Genomic DNA, 21,500 nt, shown 5'->3' with positions numbered 1-21,500 from the left:
GCTCTTCAGCTCAAGGCTAGCGCTCTACCACTTGAGCCACAGCGCCACTTCCGGCTTTTTTCTTTTTGCTTATGTGGTGCTGAGGAATCGAACTCAGGGTCTCCGGCATGCAAGGCATGCGCTCTACCACTGAGCCACCTTCCCAGCCCCATAGACTTTATATTGTTTATAACAAAGTTTATAAAGTTAGAAACTAGTCCTAGTTCTTAAGCTCAGTACATTGTTCTTTTTCATTTTAGCCTTTTACAATTCTTTCTTCTATTATAAATGTTTTTTATAACATAAAATATAAAAGTAATTTGCCATTCTGATGTTTTAGAATCACTTGTGGAATTTTTTAACTGATGCTGGTCTGAAAGTCAGAGGTGGTTATAGTACAGCCAGGGTTAAAATCAGTATATAGCAGTGTCCTCAAAGTATGGTCCTTTGACTAGTCTCATCATCACCATTACCTGGTTGGAAATGCAAAATTTCAAGGTCCATCGGACATTTCTGGGTAAAAGCCAACATTTGTGTTTTGCAAGCCTTCCAGTTTATTTGGTGCAAACTAAAGTTTAAGACTCACTAGTATTTACTATAAGAATGTTAAGCTCTTACTTGTTTTGAATGAGATTTAATTACTATTTTTTCAAGAAGAAATAATAAAGTTTTGTGTGAAGAGTGACATAGGACAATTCTATTATTTTACCATAAATATACCATTATAAACATTTAACCATCACTCCACTGGAAAAAAGTAATTTACTGATAGGCTAATTAATAAGATTTTGGAATATTCCTGCCCAGACAACTTTTCCACCTGTATTTTTCATTCTGGTTTGTTCTAATCGATAAAGCACATTTCTAAGACATAGTATTTTAGCCACACCTCTTTTTTTGTTTGTTTTTTTACTAATTTTGAAGACAGAGTTTTACTACATATTCCAGGATGGTCATAAACTTGCTACAAAGCCCAAGCTGACTTTCAACTCATGATCTTCTTGCTCTAACCCTTCAAGTGCTTGGATTACAGGTGTATACTGCCATACTTGGTTAAACTGTAACTTCTGAGCCTGGAATGTAATTTCTAGAAAAAAAGAGGAAAACAAATTATGCTATAAATAATATATAAGATTATTTTAACACATATAAAACAAAGCATTGAACATGAGGAAGTTGAAACCAATTAAATGTCCAAAAATTGGAGTAATAATAATAAATATGAACATCAAAGATAGAATGCTACCATTAAAATGGTACTTTGTATATTAGATTTTAAATACCTTTAGATGATTACTTTTGTATCTGCACATGCTATTTCTTTCAAATGAAAACAAAGGAAATATACTGAAATACTAATGTATATGTCTGAGCATTAAGACTGAGTTAATCATATTAGTATTTTAATCTTTTTATCATAAGAGTATAATTACCTTATTTAACTATAACAGCATTATGCTGTAGGTACTCACAGGGAAGTGCTGTTACTGTTTTATAGTAACAGTACTGCTATATTTGGTAAACAGTCCCGAATTTTTAATTTTCTAATGGGAACAAATGCTTACTAGGTTACACTAGATGTTCATAGTTATTTGGACTTCCAAGACAACTAAAATTTCAATATCAATTTGAGAGACACCCACTCAGCTTTCTAAATGTTCCTTACAAATCAAAGTTATTAAAACTACACCAACTAATTTACCATCACTATTATTTTGTAAGAGAAAAAACATTTAAATACTCCATAAAAAGCAGAAGACAGTCTTATACTAAATAAAACTATTCCCAAGAAAGGACAATTGGCAATTACATGTCAAAATTACTTGTACCTTTATTTTTCACATACCAATAAATACTTAAGGATCAAACTAGTCTATAACAGCACTTGATAGAAGACACCTTGTTAGCTTTCTTCTTCTAGCTTTCTCATGAGATGTTTCACAAACATCAAACCACTTATTACATTCATTAGCAAAGGAATCCAGGATCAAATGATCACAAATATGAAACTACTACACCTAGGGTCTTGTATGCATTTAGAAGCATGATAAAAAACAATCATTACAGAATGTACAAATATTATCATTATAAATTGATTCCAAAGAATATTACCCACCAGATATTTTAATATGTAGGTATTTTCTATATTCACATTATCACAAATGAATTCAGAACCTTAAAATAAACATCTTATGCAGTTAAAGAAATAATCATGCTTCTCTGTATGCTTTACCTCATATATGGTGCATACACGTGCACATTTGAGGGAAGATGAAGCACAGCACAGAATCAGTAGAAAGTGGGTGAAAAAAAACAGCAGAGGGGCCCATTAACTGCACTGTAATTATGAAATTATGAAAGTGAACTAGGCAACTCAAGGGTGGTGATAGGAGGAAGGGAATGACAGAGAAGAGGGAGAGAATGACAGAGAAGAAGGAACAGCTGATACTAAGCAAAAGGAAAGAAGTGTACAGATCACCCGATTTGTAAAAAAAAATAGTTTTATTGTTAAAGGTCATATAGTTCATAAGCAATGTAGATTAAGATAATGATGACTATCATTGTAAGGTTTAAAAGGTGCTTGTGAGTTTAAAAAAGTCCCTATAAAAAAACAAAACAAAACAATTCCAGGAATAAGAAAAAGGGAAACAATATTCTCAATTTTTTGTCTCAAATTTTCTTTAGTCTCTGAAGACACTTTTGATTAGCAAAAAATATTACACTGAAATTGCTAAGCAGCAAAACCCAAAATAAATGTCTTGATGTTTGGCTTTCAAAAAAAAAAAAAAGACTCATGCTTGTGATGCAACTCATGATGCAATTTTCCTTGTGGGAGCTGAGAGTACTACTACATTCTCAGGTGCTATGGCTTCCAAGGAAAGTCACTAAGCTAGAAAATGCCACTGGATCATATTTTCTATATTCTGCATTCTACCAATATGTAAAATCTGCGTCCTGGGAAGAAGATGTGGCAGGATTTAAGAGAAATTCAGTCACAGAGAAATGGAAAACTTTCAGTGTGAGAATTCACTTTCACATGGGATGATCAAGAAATCACAAGGCCCCAAATGTAGAAATGTTTGTTTTATAATTTTATCTGTTGCTTATTAATCCACTGAAAAGAATTTCAAATTTCAGCTCTTATAGGCAACTTGTCTTTTTTTTTGGGGGGGGGGGGAGGGTCGTTTATGGGGCTTGAACTCAGGACCTGGGCACTGTTCCTGAGCTTTTTGGCTAAAGGCTAGTGCTCTACTACTTTAAGCCACAGCCCCACTCTTGTTTTTCTGGTGGTTAACTGAAGAGTCTCACAGACTTTTCAGCCTGGGCTGACTTTGAACCGAGATCCTTATATCTCAGCCTCCTTGGTAGCTAGGATTACAGGCGTGAGCCACCAGCGCTTGGCTCTTTGTCACTTTCTTCAGCTTCAGCTTCTTTAGGATCTTTGTCACTTTCTTCAGCTTCAGCTTCTTTAGGCAACAGTGGGTCAATCTTCAGCAGCAAGCCTTCGCTTGTTGAACTACGAAGGAAAGCACGAACTACAAAGGGACCTGGCAACAAAGACAAGAACCAACTTTGCTTACTCCACATTAAGTTATAACAAAGGGCAGATAATTCCATCTTTATAGTAGAAAATAAATTAGCTGTCCTAGAGGATTCATCTTTGAAACTGCAAACTCACTAATAATCCATTTCCTTCTCCCAGAAGAGGATCAACTAGAATTCATTTTATTGCATAGTCAACAGTGAAGATGCAGGTGGTGATATTTACATTTAACAGAAATACTTAAAATATTTAAATTTAAGTGTTGAAATATTTAACTTGTACATGTAAATATTTAAGATCTATGTTTAAATGCTTTTGTGTTTAAAATAAATACTTATTAATTTTAATATCTACTTAAAACAGTCAACACTGAAGGTACTTTTGGATTACCAAAAAGCTTGTGAAATTCTCTCAAAAGTTTTTCGTAAGAATTCATTGAAAATGGCAGGTGTCATTTAAAATGTCAAAAAAGAGAATAGTTGTTCTGCTTAAAGGACTTTCTATCACCCTTGCATCTCACAGGATCCCTCTATTGCAAACAAAGTTCTCCATGTAACATAAGAAGTCATACACATGCACTGACTACAAGCTATGGACACATACCGAAGAAAATAATAAACGAGTTACTTAACCAACTGTTTTAAATCCCCAAGGGGAAGAAAAACAGCATTAATTATTAACACAGTTATAAACAAAGCCTGGCAAAAGTTCTATCATGATAAGCTCATAAGTGAAAAGACAACCATTCATGAGTAAAGTTGATTTGAAGAAGGAATTTGAGTGGTACATAATGTAATAATAAAGGCAATGCACTAATTTGTAATCTAGCCTCCTACACAGTTTATATATCTTGATAATGTTTACTATTTCTCAATGTTTTTAAGAAGTGACTGTCCAGCCAGGCAATTATGTCTCACCCGTATAACCCAGCTACTCGGAGGCTAAAATCTGAGGAAGCCAGGCAGATAAATCCAAAGAGGACTCTTATCTTTAACCAGCAAAAAGCAGGAACTGGAGATGAAGCTTTTAGGGAAATCGCTAAGTGAGAATGTAAGACCTTGAGTTCCAGTACCAACACAAACATACTCTCATGACCATGACAAAAATACTCTTCTCTTTTCTAAAATAAATAAGATGAAGAAAACCAGTTAAAAGGACGCAGCTAGTAAGATAACTAGAAAGCCCACAGAATGGGAAAAGATTTTTACATCAGACAAGGGCCTCATATTAAAATATACGTAAGAGCTCGAAAAATTAAAACCCCCAAAAGCAAATCCACAAAGAAACAATAACCTAATTAAGAAATGAGCTAAACACTTAAAGACAGACTTTTCAGAAGAAGTATAAAATGGCCAATAGACATACAAAGAAATGAAATGTTCAACATCTCTGACCATAAAAGAAATGCTAATCAAAACAACAAGATTCCACCTCACCCCAGTTAGTATGGCCATATGAAGAAAACTAACAATAACAGATGCTGGTGGGGAGGTGGCCAAAAGGGAACACTACTACACTGCTGGTGGGAATGTAAACGTGTTCAAGCACTCTGGAAAGCAGTATGGAGGTTCCTCAAAAGACTACACATAGAGCTCCCCTTTGACCCAGCAATCCCCCTCCTGGACATTTACACAAATGACCAAAAATAAGACCACACTAAAGCTATCAGCACAACCATGTTCATTAAAGCATTATTTACCATAGCTAAGACACGGAATCTGCCCAGATGCCCCTCAGTAGATAGAAAATGTGGTATATATACACAATGGAATTCTATGCTTCTTCTATCAGAAAGAATGATATTGAACCATTCATAAGAAAATGAAAAAAACCTGGAAAAAATTATATTAAGTGAAAATAAGCCACACTCAAAGAAACATAGGTTGCATGGTTTCCCTCATTTGTAGTCATTACAATGTACCTATAAATCTACAAGTAAACACAACGGATAGTAAAACACAAAAAATTACACTTGGACATGATAAATTATACAGGACTCTAAACATTCACACAATGAGATCAAAGGAGGATATTCTTAGGAGAGGACCACAAAGGCTCAAAGCAATGCTCATAAGATCATATAAAATGAAGTTTATCGAAATGAACTCTAAGAAAAAGGAAACAAAGTTTTATGTTATTTTGCCTGTTTTTTTTCTCCTTTGTCACTTTTTATTTCTGTTCCTTTTGTTTTGTATGTAAGTATATCAGTTTTGGGGAGATTAAAGGTGGGCACAGAAATGGTGGGACAAAGGGTGAACAAATGCAGCAGTGACACTTACTAGACACTATGTTGAAAATGAACTCCACAACTTGTGGAGGTGAGAGGATGGGAAAGAAAAAACTGAGAGAAAACGAGGGAAGAAGTGACACTGTTCAAAAAGAAATATACTCATTACCTGACTTATGTAACTGTAATCCCTCTGTACATCACCTTTGCAATAAAAATAAATTGTAAAAGAAAGCTAGCTGCTAATGTCTGGACAAAGTGAATTATCTGGCTTTAAAATATAATTTCACGAGTGATTTTAGTTCTTCTTTTAAAGTAATCAATTTTCTTTCAAATCTTTTTTAGATTTAATGACTAGAATAATGTGGGAATTTAGAAAGCTCAGAATATATACCTTATTAATGATAGGGAAGTCCTTCTCTGAAAACTACAACATTAAAAAACTAAGCAAAAATCCTTCAGATAATTAAATTTTATTTATTTACTTCTAGGAAATATTGATACTAGTATACTTACATGTTAACTTATTTTCCTAATATTTTACATGAGTTAGGGCTAAAGGGTAATCGATGTTTGCAACCCACTTACCCAAATTTAACGGTCTGTGCCTACAGACTTCATTAATAACGGTTCTCAGATTGGCAGCTATCTGGTCGCTTGACATATCCAACTGAAAGAAAAGGGTAAGTATAACATTAATGATAAGAGTAAGAAGAAATACAATTTGGGTGACTACATAAGTATTTTTTATTCATAGTTGCTTTTCAAAATACTTGATGCAATATTTTTTAAAAGACTCTTATGAAAAAAAGAAAGACTCTCTAACTTTTCTTTGCAATGCTACACTTAAATGACTACATATAAAGATTTCATTACCTTGAAGAACATATTATATCAGAGTGCTTTAAAATCTTTCCACTTGATGTTCCCTGATTTCTAAGTATTTGCCCCAAAGCAAATCTTGGATATACATACCATACCTTATATCTTCTCCTAGGTATTAGTGGTACTTTTTGTTAAAGTTGGTGATTTACTTACAAAGGAAACTAAGAAAACATTTAGAAATTAATGCTTCCACGGGTACAAAATAAAGCAACTTGACTAAATGTATTCAGACAACATGTATATCACAGAGACAATTTCAGGATGCTGTGCTAATATTCTAATTTTTCACTGGGTGCCAGTGGCTCATGCTTGTATTTCTAGATCTCAGAAGGCTGAGATCTGAGGATCATGGTTCAAAGCCAACCCAGGCAGAAAAGTCCCTGCTGTGGCTCAAAATGGTAGTTTTCAGAGAAACGTGGTAGAGAAAAGTGGTAGAGCAAAAGAGCTTGGGGACAGTGCCCAGGGCCTAAGTTCAAGCTCCACAACCAACCAAAAAAGAAAAAAATAATAAAGTTCTGATTTTTTAAACACTCTAGGCAATACTATATGCCGCAATTTAGCAAAAACTATAGTAATTAAATAAATGGTGAGCAAGTCCTATTCATAAAAATATTCAAACCTTAACTAAATTCTTAAAATGTCCTTTAAAAGTCCTGCTGTTTGTGAACCAAATTCAGTGAATGTTAGTCTTCTTAAATATACTAAATTCAGTCTTATTTCATGTAAATGTTTCGAGAATTTTATACTGTGCCAAATGAATCCATTTCTAATAATTAAATACAACTTATAATAGCATAACTGGCCAAAAATAAGTGGCTTGGTGGGCACCGGTGGCTCCCACCTGTAATCCTAGCTACTCAGGAGGCTGAGATCTGAAGATCTCAGTTCAAAGCCAGCCCAGGCAGGAGACTCTTATCTCCAATAAACCACTAGAAAACCGGAAGTTTATCTCCAATAAACCACTAGAAAACCAGAAGTGGCGCTATGTCTCAAGCGGTAGAGTGCTTGCCTTGAGCTGAAGAGCCGAGGGATAGCACCCAAGGCCCAGAGTTTAAGCCCCATTACCGACCAAAAAAAAAGGTGGCTTTTCAAAACTATATTTATCTTCTAACTTCATTCCATGGGTGGGAGTTTCCAGAGGGGAAAAAGTCAAAGTAGGGCTGGGGAGCTGGGGACATGGTTCAAATGATAAGGCAGGGCATTTGCCTAGCAAGTATGAGGCCTGAATTCAAAGCCCAGCATTGGCCAAAAATAAGCAAATACATAAGCTAATTAAATCATAAATTAATTAGAGCAACGTTTTGTGCACTTTATTAAGTTCACAGATTCAAAACCTTAAGGTGCAACATAGCAGAGAAAGCACCTTACACATTTTACGTTAAAAAGAAACAAATGAAAAGGCAAAGGGCATCCACATGTGCCCTTACTATCTCTCAGTGCAATTTTTCACTTTTCCTCTGATTAACCTATTAGCAACTGCAATGACCACCACGGCTCTCACAAATTCCTTTACCCTTTGACAAAGACCTATGCCAACTCTAAGTTTGAAATAGAAGAAAAAGCTACATGTCCAACCTTTTTTTTATCAGTTATATTGTTGTAATACATATGGTACACTTAGATTTTTTTTTTTTTTAAATGGGTCATTGAGCTTGAACTCTAGGCCTGCGCTCTGTCCCTCAGCTCTTCAGCTCAATGCTAACACTGTACCAGTTGAGCCACAGCACCACTTCTGGCCTTTTCTGTTCAGTGGTGCTGAGGAATCAAACCCAGGGCCTCATGCATGCAAGGCAAGCACCCTACCACTGAGCCACCTTCCCAGCCCCAAGCTTAGATTTTTATAACTAATATCTGCAACCCAATATTACCATTCCTACTGTAGGCTAAAACAACAATATACACCTTAGAAACGTAAACCATTCCCCATACAGCTTTCATTATTAGGATACCTCCAGTGACTTGTTTTGTTTCTTGGCAAGGACAGGATGGAATGGAAGACAAGACTCAGGATTATATTCAGAGGCTTTCTGCCCTCTGCCACAGAGCTGTATCCTAACAGATTCTCAACAGCAGACAAAGAGAACATTGAACTCTGTGAAGCACCATATCTGATGTTTAGGTAGTGATTGTCTACTTCAGGGGAAAATAGCTGCCTTTTTGCTGTAATTCTTAGATTTTCCCTTCCATGCAATTCCTAAGGGTTGTATTCAACAAATTTCTTACTATTATGAAAAAACAAAATCAGTCATTCTCACATTTTTTTTTGGTCCCTGTGAAAAATGTTATTTTTTTTATCTCAAGTTTGTCAAGCACATGTCCAGGATAGATTTGGGTCATGGAATCTTATTCCAGAAAAATATACACAAGCATATTAAAAGAACAAATACCCTATGCTTTCAAGGTTTTCATGGATTCTCTGATTTTTTAAAAAAAAGTGAAGAGAGTTGAATGAGTCCTGGGGCAAGTGTTTCAGTTGAGTTACACTTTGAGTATTGAGGCAAGTTTGTTCCAATACTATGGAATATACTGTGAAAAAAATGATTTCTGCATTTTATGCAGGATAGAACTTAAGGCAAAGTGCATACATATTACTTCTAACGCGTCCAGCTTCTGTCGCTGTAATGTCCTGATAATCCTTACATGACTGATCACCTCTAACTGGATACTGCAGAGGACTGCTGCTGTGGATAAGCACTTTCACAATTCCCTGACCTCTAATAACCCTTCCAAATGCAATACTCCTAAGATTAGAGAAAGTGGGCTCAGCAGACACAGGCATCTTCTGCAAGTTGGCCAACACAGTAAACCTCCATGACTCCTAATAGTCTAAACTGGAAAAGAAGGAATGGCTATCTGCAGTTCTCCTAAAGAAAATTAAGTAGTGATAATAACAATGATGGATTACACAATTCCATTTATTGCGCATTTACTTTGGGACGGCTCTAAGCAACTGTAGGTACATTTTCTTTCTTTTTCTTTTCTCCCAAGAAGTCTATGAGGTAAATATCCTTATTATCTCTCAAAAGCTAAGATCCAATTAGGAGCTAAGACCCAGAAAACTTTTTATCTTATCCAAGAGCAAATGTATAGTAAGATGTCGTCTGGCAGCTCTTACGGTGGACAGACATGGATGTCAACTCTCCTAACACCACTTGCTACCTTATGACCCAGCTACAACCTATTGGTGACCCTTACAAAAAAATGAAGCATTATTTGTCTGAATGAGTTTGTTATAAACTAAGGGGAAGAAAAAAAGAGACTATGTGAGAAAGCCTACTTCACTATCATAAATACTTTTAGATGGTAACACCATTCAATTTAGCAAATTTACCTAGCCCCCCTCCCCCCACCCCCGTGTGTCAAACAACATGCTGGGAACTAGAAAGATAAGAGAGATACAAACATTGCTCTCAAGAGGTCACAATCTACTCACTGAAATAAGCAGTGACTGGTGCCATTAGGTTGAAAAGCACCATGAGGGTACTAAGAAGAGACTGACTTTGACAAGGAAGGCTTTCACTCAAAAAACAGGTACTATTTAAGCTGAGTATAAAAGGACAGTTTTGAAGGCCAATGGTAGTATTCTCAAGCAAGGGGCCACTACAATATGAGAACAAGGTAGATCTGGCAGACCATCAGGTAGCTCATTATATCTAGGGAACATTTATGGCTGTAGATGACTCAGCTTAAGTGCATATGCACATAAGCTGTGCACATGTGGACAGCAAGCACCCTATGCAGGAAGAGTCAGGAGCTACTAAGAGACAGACTGATAATGAGAGATGTGAGGCCAGTTTCATAATTCTTGATTGGGATAAAAAGAAAAATCCTATTATAATCTATACCCACTTGCAGTAGAAACAGAAGCCAAGATAGGTAGCAAAACTACAGAGCTCATGTGTAGACACTGGTGGTACCTCCAAGAAGGGGATACTAGCTGGTGGAACCTGTGTTATATGAACATCGAACTGATGAGAGACGGTCACATGATCACAAATATTCCCAGGTAACCAGAGGTTTTTTTTGCCTTTTCCCTTTACTCTCCTCCTCAGGACCTTTACCCAAGAGTAGAGCTACACCTCCAGCCATGAAGGTTGAAAACCTAATAAGCCTGCTATACTTCAGGCCGCACAATCCATAAAAGCCTGGTTCTGTACTGAGCAAAGGAAGCCTCTGGATGTGAGATCAGAGCTATGAACCAGATCATCTACACTTTCAATAACTGAAAGCTACTGGAACTATGAGATCTAACCAACAAACTTACACCTAACAGAGAAGGGACATTGTACCCAGAACAGTTGGAAGCAGAGAATGGAAAAAAAAAAAATCTTCTGGTTTTTATCTCACAAAATTCAGACTAAAAATGCATTCTGTGTACATGAAATTTGTGGTGTTGTGTTCCAAAGAGCTATATTCATAGTTATGTGATGTTATAAACATCTAAATACTCAACAGAAGAAATAAAGTTGATTAAACTGATACATCCATAGAACAGACAATAAACTAGCTTTCAATATGATACATTTCAAGAAATTAATGACATGGAAACACATTTGAGTTTCAAGTTTAAAGATAAAAGAATATAAAATACAATTGTACAAAAAGTACTAAAAGGTTACCGATTATAGGAATTCTGAATTATTTTTAAATTATTACTGTACTGTTTAGCATTGTCCAACTATTTATTTTGCTTTTTAAATTTTTAGCAAGGGTTTACTTTCATATAACAGAGTTAAAAGGAAGAAAAAGAGGAGAGAAAAACATTTTGTTCTCTGTATGCAGGAAATGGAAGTTCAAGCCCCAAATGGCAGCTCCTGGCTGGGCAAAATACACAGGGTCATGTCAGCCAGCAAAATATTTAAACAATGGTTTTAGATGGGTAAAGCCCATCCAAAACCCAGGTATCTTTTAGGACTTTGTTTTGACAGGATATGCCTTACATTCTTTCTGTCTTTATTCATTCATGGAGTTCCCAGATTTCTACCATTTACCAAACTCAAAGCAGCATGTAAAGAGCTCCTCTTGCGTCCTAATCTTGTAACTTAAGAAGAGGAGCCTATCTACTTTTTCAGTTTACTTCCTGGTTTCAACTTCCAAATCTGTGGTCCTTTTTATGTTTGTTAAAAATAATGTAACATGGTAACATAGATAAGGTTTTATGCATATACAAACAGACTGGAGAATTGTATACTTAGGGGAAGAATCCAATAGCGTAACTCCTCTGAACAACTAATAAACTGTTTAACAAAATGAATACTAGGAAAAAGAAACATGTTTGAGGGGAGGGTACAATGAAGAGAACACGAATAGAGGGAGGAAGGTTGAGCAAAAGCAGTCATTATCTTCAATACACATTATGCGGGCTGGGAAGGTGGCTCAGTGGTAGAGCGCTTGCCTTGCATGCCTGAGGTCCTGGGTTCAATTCCTTAGCACCACATAAGCAGAAAAAAAAAAGCCAGAAGTGGTGCTGTGGCTCAAGTGGTAGAGTGCTAGCCTTGAGCTGAAGAGCTGAGGGACAGCGACCAGGCCCAGAGTTCAGGCCGCACGACCGGACCCCCCCAAAAAAAATCAATACACATTATGCAAAAATTGAACTACATAAGCTAAAGATAGGGATGGGATTGAGAGAAATGGAGGAGAATGACGGAAGGGGTGTACTGTACTCATAATCTGATTTATGGAATTGGGACCTCTTTGTACAACTATTAATAATAAAATAAATAAAAATGAAAAACAACATATTTTTCCTGTCTCCTCACATACCTATCCTGCCTCTCATTACTCCCCTAAACAACTGTGATCCCTTTTAAAGGGTGCAGACAGGTGGGCGCCAGCAGCTCATGCCTGTAATCCTAGTGAGGAGACTGAGATATGAGGATTGTGAGTCAAAGCCAGCCCAAGCAGGAAAGTCCATGACTCTTATTTCCAATTAAGCACCAAAAAAGACAGAAGTGGAGCCGTGTATAGGGCTAGCCTTGAGCAAAATAGCTCAAGGACAGTGTAGGCCCTGAGTTTAAGCCCTAGGACCTGTGTAAATGTGCACCCACATGTGAACACACAGTCCATCTTTTATAGCTACTTCATTTTGTTATATATGTCAATTAACTAAGTTAAAAAGTAATAGTAGTTTAGCATTTAAATTACAAAACCAAGGCATAAATTATTTTTCATTTATTTATTTATTTTTGGGCATAAATTACTATAGCTCAGTAACAGAACACTTGTCTAGAAAGTGCAAAGCTCTGAATTCAATCTCTAGAACCACTAAAATACATAAATACATACATATCTACATAAACAACGAAACCAGCCTTTGTAGAGTGCTATATACATTGCAAGACAAATGTTACTTTTTCATAAAGAAACAAAACATAGCTACTCCGGAGTCTGACATCAGGTGCACAGCAGTCCTAGGCCAGCTCAGGTGAAAACATTACAAAGATTCCATCCCATCTTAGGAAAAGAAGCCAAGCATGGGCACAAGCCTGTCATCACAGCTATAAGGATAAGCCTAAAATAGGCAGATCACAGTCCAGGCATACACTAAGGTAGAAAGTGAGACTCTATCTCAAAAACAACCAGAGCAGAATAGTGTTGGAGTTGTGGTACAGCAGTAAATGTCTACTTAGTTGGGGGAAGAGAGAAGGGGGAGAAGTGAGACCTTTGTCACCTGCCTTACATCAAGCACAGATACCATATATTGCTAACCTCTTACAAAAAAGAATCCATTATTATAGTTTTGTTTTCAAAAACACAGTCATTCCCCTGCCAACCACCATTCTACTTTCCATCTCTATGAATTTCATTCCTCTAGGTAGGTATCTCATAAAAGTACAGTCATTGGCCACATGCTGGTGGCTTGTGCCTATTATCCTAGCTACCCAGGAGTCTGAGATCTAAGGAACTCAGTTCAAAACCAGTCCAGCTAGACAAATTCAGACACATACATGGACTCTTATCTCCAATTAACCAACAAAAGCTAGCCCTGGGGGTGTGGCTCAAATGGTGAAGCACTAGCCATGACCAAAGAGAACCCCAATAACCAGCACACACAAAAAAGTGGAATCATACATTTATTCTTTTATCTGGTTCATTTTACTTACTGTAATAACTTCAAGATTCAAACATATTCTGGCACTTTTTAGAACTTCTTTCCTTCTTAAGCTTGATACACCATTCTACATATATCACATATTTTGCATTCTGTTTATCCACTCTGCAGATAGATTTGCATCCCCTCTTGCCTGCTTATACAGTGCTGCTATGGACATGGATATATGTATGTCTGCTTGGGTTTTTGCTTTCAATCCTTTTTGATATATATCTAGAAATAGAATTGCTATATCATATGGTAACTTTGTTTAGTGTTTTCTTTTTCACATTCCCAACAACAATGCACAAGAGGTCCAATTTTTATATACACTCACCACCATTTGTTATTCTACATACTTGTTTTAACAATGGCCATCCTAAATGGTGTGAAGTATCTTACTGTGATTTTAATTTGCACTTTCCTAATGACTTGATAATGGGTATCTTTTCATTTGCTTATTGGCTATTTATAGATCTCCTTTGAAGAAATATGTGTTTTGATGTTATGCTCATTTTTAAAATTGAGTTGCTTTTTATTATGGGGTTGTAAAAGTTCTTTATATTCTAGTTGTGAATATATATATACATACATATATAGTTTGTAATATTTTCTCCTTCATACTCTCACAGTATCCCTTGAAGCACAGATGTTTAAATCTTAATGAAATCCAACTTGTCTTCCTTTCTTTTTATGTCTATGCTTTTGAGTCCAATTTATCTAGCTAGTAATGTCTACCAACAATTCATATTTTTGTATTACTATAGTATTTCCCTGTATAGATGCACTAGGAACTTTTTATTCCATTTACATGCAAAAAGACAACAGGGATTTATCACCTTTTAAATTATCAAATATGTTTATAGGTTCACAGTATCTCTAATTTGAAAATCTAAAATCCAAATTCTCCAAATTATGAAAGTTTTGAGTGCCAACATGACGCTTTAGAAGTCTCAGATTTTGGAACATTTCTGATTTTTAGATCAAAGAAGCTCATTTAGTAAAAATTTTTGCCACTGTCCCAAAAATCTGAAAAAACAAACACTGAGACTTCAGTATACCAAGCACTTAAGCTAAGTTATACTTGGCTAGTACTATAAAAATCTGTGTCACATATGTGTACAAAGGTGAATTTTGCATGCGGTATTCTGACAATTACTTATTATCAATTGGATAGACAAAGAATGAAGTTGGCAGACCCTGGAAAGCAATTTAATCCCTTTTTACATGTTATGCTATATTTATTTATTTATTTTGGGTCCAGTCGTGGGGCCTGAACTCTGGGCTGGGTGCTGTCCCTCAGTTCTTCAGCTCAAGGCTAGCGCTCTACCACTTGAGCCACAGCACCGCTTCCGGCTTTTTTCTTTTTGCTTATGTGGTGCTGAGGAATTGAACCCAGGGCCTCATGCATGCAAAGCAAGTGCTCTACCACTGAGCCACCTTCCCAGCCCGCTATGTTTATATTTTTTAAATCATATGTTCTATCAATCAATGATCACTATATTTTGAGTTAATGCAGTGGACTAATAATAAAAGCTACATGTGTCTCAAATTATATAGTTTATTAATAACAGATAAAAGAGGAGAATCACCTAATTTCTTGACATTACAAGTGAGAAAAGTAGAAACAAGCTTTTTTATTCTAGTAAGAACACTGGCAATAAAAAAGCATCCTAACAATATAACCTACAATCTTCACTGCAATTAATACAACTCTTTCAATAAAGCATTAAGAGTATTGCTGGCACATAATGGATTCTAGGGAATATTAGTTTTTAGCCCTAGGGTCTCCAACCAACTTCCTTTATTTTACTTTCTAGTTTATTTTTCCCCGTTTTAATTCCTTCATTAATGACACAGTGTACTGTAGCATAACACAAATATGCAACAGAAAAGTTAATCATTATATGGAAAGAATGAGGGAAAGAAGGGAAGTAGCAGGAGGTATGAGCAAGGGGCTGCCACCTCTTATCCAGCTGTTGATTGTGTCTCATGATTTAAACAATATTCTTGCCAGCCACTATTTCAACTCATACACTCAGTTGCTCTAAAATAAACTGCAAATTGCAGATCCTAAACTATCCACAGATTACTGTTCAACAGAACTCCAATCCATTCACTTGTTCTAACATGTTCACTAAAACTGACGCACTGATTTCAACACAAGATTTAACTATGTTTATATTCCCTTTCCCTCAACTTGTTTATTTTTGTTCCAATATACCTTAGCTTTTATCAGCTGCCAGACAGACAAAACAACTCACTATGACACAAGCAAAGCATACTTCATAAGTGGCACCTACGAATGGACTGTGTCTACAACATTAAAAAGAAGGGGAAAAAGCACATCAAAATTCCTAAATCTATATTAAGTAGTTCAAAGCTCCAAATTTATATTTTAAACTCAGACAGGAAACACACCAGTTAATTTAGGTCTTGTCATTATTTGGCATAAATGCAGATGTGTTGTCTTTTTATTTCCCTTTTTAGAAAACAAATTTTTTAGCCAGGTGCTAGTGGCTCATGCCTATAACCCTAGCTACTTAGGAAGCTGAGATCTAAGAACCATGGTTTGAAGCCAGCCCAAGCAGAAAAGTCCGTGACACTCTTATCTCCAATAAATTACTCAGAAAAGGCCAGAAGTGGTGCTATGGCTCAAGTGGAAGAGTGTTAGCCTTGAACACAAAGAGACTCAGGGACAGTGCCCAGGTCCTGAGTTCAAGCCCCAAGACCGCCTTTACCACCACATAAAAAGGAAAAAGAAAAGAAAAAGAAAAACAAACTTATTAAAGTGCTAGGAGTGGTACAGCATTTGTCTGGAATATGCGTGGCTCTGGAATTGATCTCCAGTACCACAAAAAAGGAAGTTGGGAAAGAGATCAATATGCTTTGGTTTGATTTACCAATACCACATGGTTTACAAGCTTCAATATCTGGATATTGAGAAGATCTTTACTAGCCATACAACGGACAAGGGTCTCATATCTAAAATATACTTGGAACTCAAAAAATTAAACCCCCCAACAACAAATCCTCAAAGAAACAACTGCCCAATAAATAAGTGGGTGAAAGACTTAAAGAGAAACTTCTCTGAAGAAGAAAGAAGGATGGCCAATAGACACATAAGAAATGTTCAACATCCCTAGCCATAAAAGAAATGCAAATCAAAACAACATTGAGATATCACCTCACTCCAGTTAGAACGGCAAAAATCAAGAACTCTAACAACAACAGATGCTGGAGGGGATGTGGACAGAAAGGAACCTTACTTCATTGTTGGTGGGAATGTAAACTTGTTCAACCACTTTGGAAAGCAGTATGGAGGTTCCTCAAAAGACTTCACATAGAACTCCCCTATGACCCAGCAATCCCACTTTTGGGCATTTACCCAAATGTTTACAAACAAGACCACACTAAAGCTACCAGCACAACTATGTTTATTGCAGCATTATTTACCATAGCTAAGATATGGAACCAACCCAGATGCCCCTCAGTAGATGAATGGGTCAAGAAAATGTGGTATATATACACAATGGAATTCTATGCCTCCATCAGAAAGAATGACATTGCCCCATTTGTTAGGAAATGGAAAAACTTGGAAAAAATTATATTAAGTGAAGTAAGCCAGGCCCAAAGAAACATAGGTCCCATGGTTTCCCTTATTTGTAATATCTAGTATATGTATGAGTCAAGTGGAAAAGGTCAGATAATGTGATGTCAGGAAAATGAACCGTTAGATGTGTATTTTAATGTTTTTTTCTTTCATGCATGTGTTTCTAATGCATTTATAAGATTATCTCTTTGTTGCTTTGTATGTCCCTCCCCCACAGTATAACCCCTGCTTTCACTATATTTGATGTCAGTATAATTTGTGGAGGAGATGGGGAAAAACCAGTTGTTTAAGGATACAGGTGGACCTGTTGCAACAATGAGAAGTACAAGTTGTCATGTCCAAAATGAGCTTTACAACGTCGGTGGGGGGGGGGGGGGAGGGAGAGGGGGGAGGATGGGAAGGGATGTGAAGGGTAAACAAAGGAGGAGGCTGCAATGCTTGGTAAGAAATGTACGCATTATCCTGCCCATGTAATTGTAACTCCTCTGTACAGCATGTTCACAAATAAAATAAAATTAAAAAAAAATATCTGGATATTCACATGACTATAAAGGGCTAAAGTTTTTACTTCAATGTTCAATGTTCTGACAACTTAATGTCAAGGTAGCTGACTGTATAAAGGCACTTACAGAAAGTATTTTAAAATGATGCTTTATAATTTCAATCATAGTAAATTTTAACTCTCCTAATTGAAGATTTTATGCAATTATAAATTAATTTAGTAATAGTTTTCAAAAAAAGTAAAGTTTTAAAGTAAGGTTAAAGCATTTTCTTGACAATATTTTATTTTGTTACTGACTTCACTTGATTTAATAGCATACTAGGAGGAGGAACCTGTACTGTGATATAAGAAAATAAATGGGAAAAGTAGGACTCTACTGGCTCACAGGGAGAATCTATGCTTCATAACAAACTCGCTGATGATATTAGTCTGAAATTAGTAAAAATTCACAAACTCAACCACATATATTTAAAAACTTTCATGACATAGTGAATGAATAAGATGACAAGAAAACATTTCAACATTTTTACAAATATATCTGTTAAAATGTGTTAAAGACATTTTAATACAAACAACCCATTTGTTCATTAAAAGGTATTATTTTTATTAGAATTCTGTATTCAAAATTAAGTTATACATTATTGAAAAACTATTCTTTGATACACAGTTCACACTAGTTCACACTAATTTTTCCATAAATTTCATTCTATTCTTTCTGGTGGATGAGTAAGGAAGGAGAGAAGAGAATGAAAGAGAAAAGAGATTCAGAAAAATAGAAATAGAAAACTTCAAAAAGTTATTAAAAGGAAGAAGAAAACCTAAACACAAATATCGAAAACAAAATATAAATTATAAAAATTATTTTAATATTAAATAACTCTCAAAGAGTACTGGAAAATAAATGACTATATTATAATCCAGAGATAGGAATGTTCAAAAGAAAAAAAATGTAAAGCTAGCTCAAATGCTTTAGTATTATTTTACCCTTGAACTAAACTGCTTCTAGTCTCCCTTACCTAGAAAGTGTAGCCTGGCTGTTTGTTTTGGTAGCTAAGTCAAAGAATAATAGGAAATAAAGGAAGTTTCTCAACATTTAGTATACATATATTCATTTAATCTATCTGATCAACTTATCTTTCCTCAACTCCTGATACCACATATATCCCTACCATCTGGAGAACCTATGCTCTAATCCCCCCAGTCAGTCACCTGATATACACTATGCACCTGGCTACTCCATGAAGACGAAACTGTTATCTGCCTTGTTGTTGAATATAACCCTACTATGTATGTACTTGACAATCAGTAGGCATGTAACAAATATTCACTAAATGAATCATAAATCCTTAATAAAAAAACAATTATACTAAAAAAAAACTATGTGAATGCATACAATTTGAAAAAGTTCACAAAAATCTTGAGGTCCACTACAACCCCATAAAAAAGTTTTTCTGTTAAAATAAAAGCAAGTCGGGCTGGGAAGGTGGCTCAGTGGTAGAGCGCTTGCCTTGCACGCATGAGGCCCTGGGTTCGATTCCTCAGCACCACATAAGCAAAAAGAAAAAAGGCGGAAGTGGCGCTGTGGCTCAAGTGGTAGAGCGCTAGCCTTGAGCTGAAGAGCTGAGGGACAGCGCCCAGGCCCAGAGTTCAGGCCCCATTACCTCACTCATGTAACTGTAACCCTCTGTATAGTATCTTTACAATTAAAAAAAAAAGCAAGTCAATACTCTTGTTACATCAAACTATTCAGGAACATAGTGCCAATAACATACATGATTCAATGGTCTCCTATGTCAAAATAGCTCTCCTCTGTGACAAACTCTGTGTACTTAATACATTCTGTTCTCAAACTGTTTGAGAATGTACTTCCTCAAGGCTAATTCTACCACCCAGAAGAGAAAAAAAATTTCCCAATTCTAGAATGTCAAGCACTTTTCTTCCTCTGTGCCTTTGTACTTAATGCTCACTTTCCTCCAAAATAATTTTTCCCCAGATAGCTCTACAATTTGTCCCCTTATTATTCAGCTCCATCTCAGCATCACCTTTGAGAGGCCTTTCCTGACGAAATCTGTCTAAAACAGCCACCCAACCCCACTCTGATGCCTTACAAAACTTTCTTAAATAAAATATTGCCTATATTCCCAAATAAAAAGCAAAACACTTCAAGACAAGGACTTTAGTAACAGCTGTTGGCTTTCAGTGGACATCCACATCTGCTTCTGGATGTACTTTCTAATAAGGAGAATAGTAAGGAAGGGACAGAGTATTAAAACAGGTGTGCACCTGTTGAGGACCACTGTACAGATTCTTTTCCTAGTTTTAGTGTGCTACTAAACTAAATTAGTACATCATGGGATGAAAGGAAGGAAAGGGCTGTAAGGGAGGAAAAGCAAAACAACAGGGGAGAAAGAAAGCTTGTTTGGGATATAACAGAAGTATGTGCTTTTTTTAAAAAAAAAAGCAAAAACTGTTATTTTCTGCGTTTGCATATGAAGTATTTACTAAAAAAAAAAAAAATCAAGCCCAGGTGCTTTCATAGCCAGCTGCCTACGTTTTCTGTTGCTGAACAATTTTCCTTTGTGGGGGCACACAGCCTAAGTACAGTTGAGGCTTTAGGAAGCAACAGATTCCAAGCAACATTTGATGTTTCATTAGAATAACTTACCTGAAATGTTTTGAATTAGGTTAACTCCTCTTTAGATTTTCTTTTGAAAAGTGCTATAAGCACAAAAATCCCCAAAGCTCTTAAGATGAAATGAAGATAAAATGTCAAGACTTGTGGCTTCATTCTTTAAAACATATTATAGTGAAAAGTTCTTTTTAAAATCTTCACTTGTGTGTAAATGTACACTTGAAAAGAATGTCTTTGAAGTTAAAGATTAGCCCTAGAGAAAAGTTGATAACAAATACAGCAGCCTTGCACTAAATAGTTTTCTGAAGGCCATTTTTATAGTGTGGAAAATTCTACTGAGTTGTTTGCTTTCATAGGAAAAGCCCTTATTTAAAAAATGCCCTGTATTTATATGCTAAAATACTTTATGAAAAGGGAAAATTAATGAATTACATTTATTGACATCAATAAGGCAGGATCTTAAAAGAAAGGTAAATATTAAATTTAAAAATAGGGAATAGACGTGTCTTGCATATACATTTATCTGATTTGGAAAGGGAAGTAGAACAATAAAATGGTGAGACTAAACCAATGCAACAGACACTATGTTGGAGGGAAAGTAGGAGAAAAACGAGGGAGGTGGTTAACAATGTTGGACAAGAATGTATTCATTACCTTGCATTTGTAACTGCAACCTCTCTGTACATTACCTTGACAATAAAATTCAATTTTAAAAAATGCCCTGAAGCCGGACGCCAGTGCCTCACGCCTGTAATCCTAGCTACTCAGGAGGCTGAGATCTGAGGATTGCAGTTCAAAGCCAGCCCAGGCAGGAATGTCTGTGAGACTCTTATCTCTAATAAACTACCAAAAAACTGGAAGTGGTGCAGTGGCTCAAGTGTAGAGTGTTAGCCTTGAGCTGAAGAGCTGAGGGATAGCACCCAGGCCTAGAGTTCAAGCCCCACAACTGACAAAAAAAAGAAAGGGAGGGAGGAAGGAAGGAAGGAAGGAAGGAAGGAAGGAAGGAAGGAAGGAAGGAAGGAAGGAAG

At 36.1% G+C, this 21,500-nt stretch overlaps 1 protein-coding gene across 2 annotated transcripts in view; it reads right to left on the bottom strand.

The window, feature by feature from the left end:
* Nucleotides 1-3,342: 3,342 nt before the first annotated feature.
* The window catches only part of Mrpl1 (mitochondrial ribosomal protein L1), a 61,487-nt gene continuing 43,329 nt past the window's right edge, over nucleotides 3,343-21,500 (bottom strand). For both annotated transcript variants that reach the window (XM_013020142.1, XM_013020141.1), the window contains exons 8-10: nucleotides 6,339-6,420; nucleotides 3,420-3,527; nucleotides 3,343-3,383 (exon numbers count right to left, since the gene is read on the bottom strand). In XM_013020142.1, coding sequence (XP_012875596.1) covers nucleotides 3,355-3,383; nucleotides 3,420-3,527; nucleotides 6,339-6,420 — 219 coding nt within the window. In that variant the 3' untranslated portion in view covers nucleotides 3,343-3,354. The remainder of the gene's footprint in view (nucleotides 3,384-3,419; nucleotides 3,528-6,338; nucleotides 6,421-21,500) is intronic.

The sequence above is a fragment of the Dipodomys ordii genome, unplaced genomic scaffold, assembly GCF_000151885.1.
Source record: "Dipodomys ordii isolate 6190 unplaced genomic scaffold, Dord_2.0 Scaffold49, whole genome shotgun sequence".
NCBI classification, from domain to species: domain Eukaryota; kingdom Metazoa; phylum Chordata; class Mammalia; order Rodentia; family Heteromyidae; genus Dipodomys; species Dipodomys ordii.
Note: the sequence above shows the minus strand (reverse complement) of the source record. Positions and strands in the feature narration are given on the sequence as shown.